This window comes from Triticum aestivum, chromosome 5B, assembly GCF_018294505.1.
Source record: "Triticum aestivum cultivar Chinese Spring chromosome 5B, IWGSC CS RefSeq v2.1, whole genome shotgun sequence".
Classification (NCBI taxonomy): Eukaryota; Viridiplantae; Streptophyta; class Magnoliopsida; order Poales; family Poaceae; genus Triticum; species Triticum aestivum.
The window spans coordinates 235,856,730-235,860,455 of NC_057807.1; the positions used below are offsets into that span (position 1 = coordinate 235,856,730).

The 3,726-nt window shown below is 52.3% G+C and overlaps 1 protein-coding gene across 1 annotated transcript; it reads left to right on the forward strand.

The window, feature by feature from the left end:
- The first annotated feature begins 874 nt into the window (after positions 1-874).
- LOC123111149 (sialyltransferase-like protein 2) lies at positions 875-2,375 on the forward strand. Its single transcript, XM_044531838.1, has one exon. The coding sequence runs from the start codon at positions 1,006-1,008 to the stop codon at positions 2,182-2,184; it is 1,179 nt and encodes a 392-aa protein (XP_044387773.1). The 5' UTR covers positions 875-1,005; the 3' UTR covers positions 2,185-2,375.
- Positions 2,376-3,726: the final 1,351 nt, after the last annotated feature.

Consider the following 3,726-nt stretch of genomic DNA (forward strand, 5'->3'; position numbering starts at 1 on the left):
CAAACACGCGGCGCCAGCGGGCGCGGGGGCTGCGAGCATGAATCCATGGCTTAATCGCGCCTGGAGCAACGTCTTCCGACCGCAATGAGGCCCCGTGCAAAGCTCCATGACGGATCAATGGCGGCGGAGGCAGCCACGCGCCCGCGGGATGGAACGGCCATCCGCGAGCTCCCAAACTAGTGGAAAAAGATGCGGGAAAGGGTGGCGGAACTACTCGACGGCATGGGGTCGCGGGGCCAGCAAGAATCGACGACGAGATGCTGCGGCGGCGGCATGAAGCGTGCGAGCTGAAACTTTCGCTCCGTCAAATTTTTCTAGCGGTAGGGGAAACTAAGAATCAGGCGGTGAAAACTTCACATGCGGCGCTTTGGCTGATTTTTCGACCCGGCACCTTAAAACGGCGGTTATTATAGCGGCCGGGGCTGCGGGGCCTGCTAAGGATGTTCTAACCTATCACCGCATAACTAATCTTCATAGAAGATACTCAAAAAAAAAACTAATCTTCATAGAAACAAACCCCAAATGAATCAACGGGCGCTGCTCACCGGCTGCAGCCACGCGAGTATTCTTTGCGAGGAGAAGAGCCTCTTTTTTTTTTGAAATAATTACGTGGATCGATTAAGATGTTCCCTTTGATCCCCTCCTTATTGGCCAGTTCTACGGCTGCTAACACGACTCACACCTCACTCACAAAAAAAAAGAAAAACACGGCTCACACCCTGTCTCCTTTTGGGATGTTTGAGTGCAGCACACCCGAACTGCCCACCGAACTAACAAACTATCCAACCAACCCACCACTGACACGTATGCCCCAAGGCGATCCGGCCCCACGATTCGGTCACCTCGTTCGAACTACCGGAGCTGCCTCGCACCACTCGGCCCCAGCTGCTCTGACTTCTCCCCCACCCCACTGACACTCTCTCACGTCGGCGACTCACCCTCCACCCCTCGAGTCACGCGGCACCTACTAATGGCCGCGGGATCTCGCCGCCCGCACCGCCGGAGATGAAGCCCCGCCACCTCCCGCCGGTCCTTGTACTCGCCTTGCTTTCCCTCCTCTCCCTCTCCCTCCGCCGCCACCTCACCCCCCTGCAGCCGCCGCTTCGTCCCGCGGCCGGGGACCCGCTCCTTCGTCGCCTCGCCGCGGTGGAAGGTGTGGGATCCGAGCAAGTCCTCGCCGACGCAGCTGCACTGCTCGTGAATGGCTCGATATCCACGTTCCCCAGCCTTGGCAACCGCCAGCGCCTCCTCTACCTCCGCCTCCCGTTCGCCCGCACCGCCCGCGGCCCGCCCAGGCCGAGGACCGTGTCCCGCCTCCGCATCCCCGCCGAGGCACTCCCCTCGGACGAATCCCTGCTCGCGTCCTTCCGCACGTCCCTCCACTCCTTCCTCCTCGCCCACCACCGCCGCCGCCGGGGCGGAACCAGTAATGTGGCCAGCGTCATGAGCGAGCTCGCCGGCGTCCTCGGACGGCGCTTCCCGACCTGCGCGGTCGTCGGGAATAGCGGCGCGCTCCTCGGCTCCGGCCGCGGACCGCAGATCGACGCGCACGAGCTCGTCATCCGCCTCAACAACGCACGCGTGGCCGGCTTTGTCGCCGACGTCGGCGCCAAAACCTCGCTCTCCTTCGTCAACTCCAACATCCTCCACCTCTGCGCGTCCCGCAGTGCCGCCACCGCCGCAGGCTGCGGGTGCCACCCGTATGGCCCCACCGTGCCCATGGCCATGTACATCTGCCAGCCCGCGCACCTCCTGGACGCCCTCATCTGCAACGCAACCGCCACCCACGCCTCCCCATTCCCGCTCCTTGTCACCGACGCGCGCCTGGACGCACTCTCGGCGCGCATTGCCAAGTACTACTCGATCCGGCGATTCGTGTCCGACACGGGTGCTCCGGCGAGCAACTGGACCCGGAAGCACGACGAGAGGTACTTCCACTATTCCTCAGGTATGCAGGCGGTGGTGATGGCGCTGGGGGTGTGCGAGGAACTGAGCCTATTCGGGTTCGGCAAGCCGGCAGGGGCCAAGCACCATTATCACACCAACCAGAAGAAGGAACTGGACCTGCACGACTACCAAGCGGAGTACGATTTCTACGGCGACCTCCAGGCGCGGCCGGAGATGGTGCCGTTCCTTGACGAGGCCCAAGGCTTCACGGTGCCGCCGGTCAGCTTGTACTGGTGAGGTGCCTTAACTGTGTGTATTACTGTGTTGTTGTTGTTGTAAAATTGATACTACTACACTTGATTGACAAAATGTGAATTTAGCCGACAGAGAATTGTAAATTAGGGCAATGGACTGAAATTTGTAAGCAGAAATGTAGGCCGGTTTGGTGATCAGATGGTTCAAATGATGGGAAACCGCAAGTTCTTGTTTGTACTATCATGCTTTGGACTGTTGCTGCACCTGTCAGTTGTCAAAATGGTTAGTACTAGCTGACAATAACCCAAGTTGTTTACACTCTGCTTTAAACAGGAAAGTAAGGTAGACTATTCAGTTTGGTAGCCTACCATGTTTTGCTTGGAACAATATACAGTGCTGATTTCGTTAAGTGAGGAGAGTGAGTAGCCTACTTTGTTTCGTTTTTGTTGCACAACAAACACAAAATGTTGATTTCTCATTACAAGACTGGCCTGCAAAATATCTGGTAAGTCCAATGTGGTGCAAACTGTTGTGGATATTTTTCAGTCATTATGTAATTTTTTGTCTGACAATCGCCTTGCTCTTTTCTTTTTATGAACACAATTAGCATCAGTTAGAATTAGAGTTTTCTGTATAACAAAGAACGAAGTACTGTAGTACTGCTGCGCTCTCATTTTGCATCCATGACTCGCTTCATTTGGATCCCAGGGCAGATGTTATCTCTGTCGCATGAGCTATGCTACCTTGAGGTTGTTGTTTATCAAAGTACTACGTAGCTGTTTGTGCTCTTTACATTCGTCACATTTCTGGAGTAGTCTTTCTCATCGGTTAATTAGATAAATGACATTACAATTATGCCGCCTCCGACTTAGAGAAATGCTACTACAACTTTTCTCTTTGAAAAAATACCACTCAAATTTGCATCACACCTATAGGTGCGGATATTGCTTTTGGCTCTAGGGAGTATATGCTCCTGCACGTCAAAAATGTATTTTGCCAAGGTCAATTTTTTATATAAAAAAATAGATGTGTTCGTTGTCACACCCAAATGCTACCAGCAAACTTTTAGGGGAAAAGCTTAAGCATGTGGATGTCTGCAAAAAAAATAAAAAGTCAAATAACAAATCTCACCTTCAAATGGTATACTTAATTTTGTTTTTTCACCGACGAAGTACTGCCATCCGTTTTCCATGAAAATTGGCAAGCACACTGGTACACTAACATGAACATTTACAAAAAATCTGAATTTTAAAATTTATTTCCTATTTGTTTTTAATAACTATTCACCAGTGAGCGTACGCTCCCTAGATCCAAAACTCCGCGTCCCCTATAGATGCCATTATGTAAAGTTTTAGACCATAATACTTGTATCTTCTTCCTTGGTATTTTTCTTCCATCCTCCGAATCCTAATCTCCTAATGTTTTCCGTGTGAGAATGTTTCCAAATCTTAGCCAGGCTGTGTCCGTTTGTTAGCATTACTGCTACTAGTACTACCTAAGCATATGCACAAAAGAAACAAGAGCCCACACCTTGTGAAGCCCAAGTATGAGGAAAATACATGAAGATGTCCTACGCCAAGGTCA

Excerpts from the sequence above, each read along its gene's own strand:
- LOC123111149 (XM_044531838.1), top strand. The coding sequence starts at position 1,006 with ATGAAGCCCCGCCACCTCCCGCCGGTCCTTGTACTCGCCTTGCTTTCC.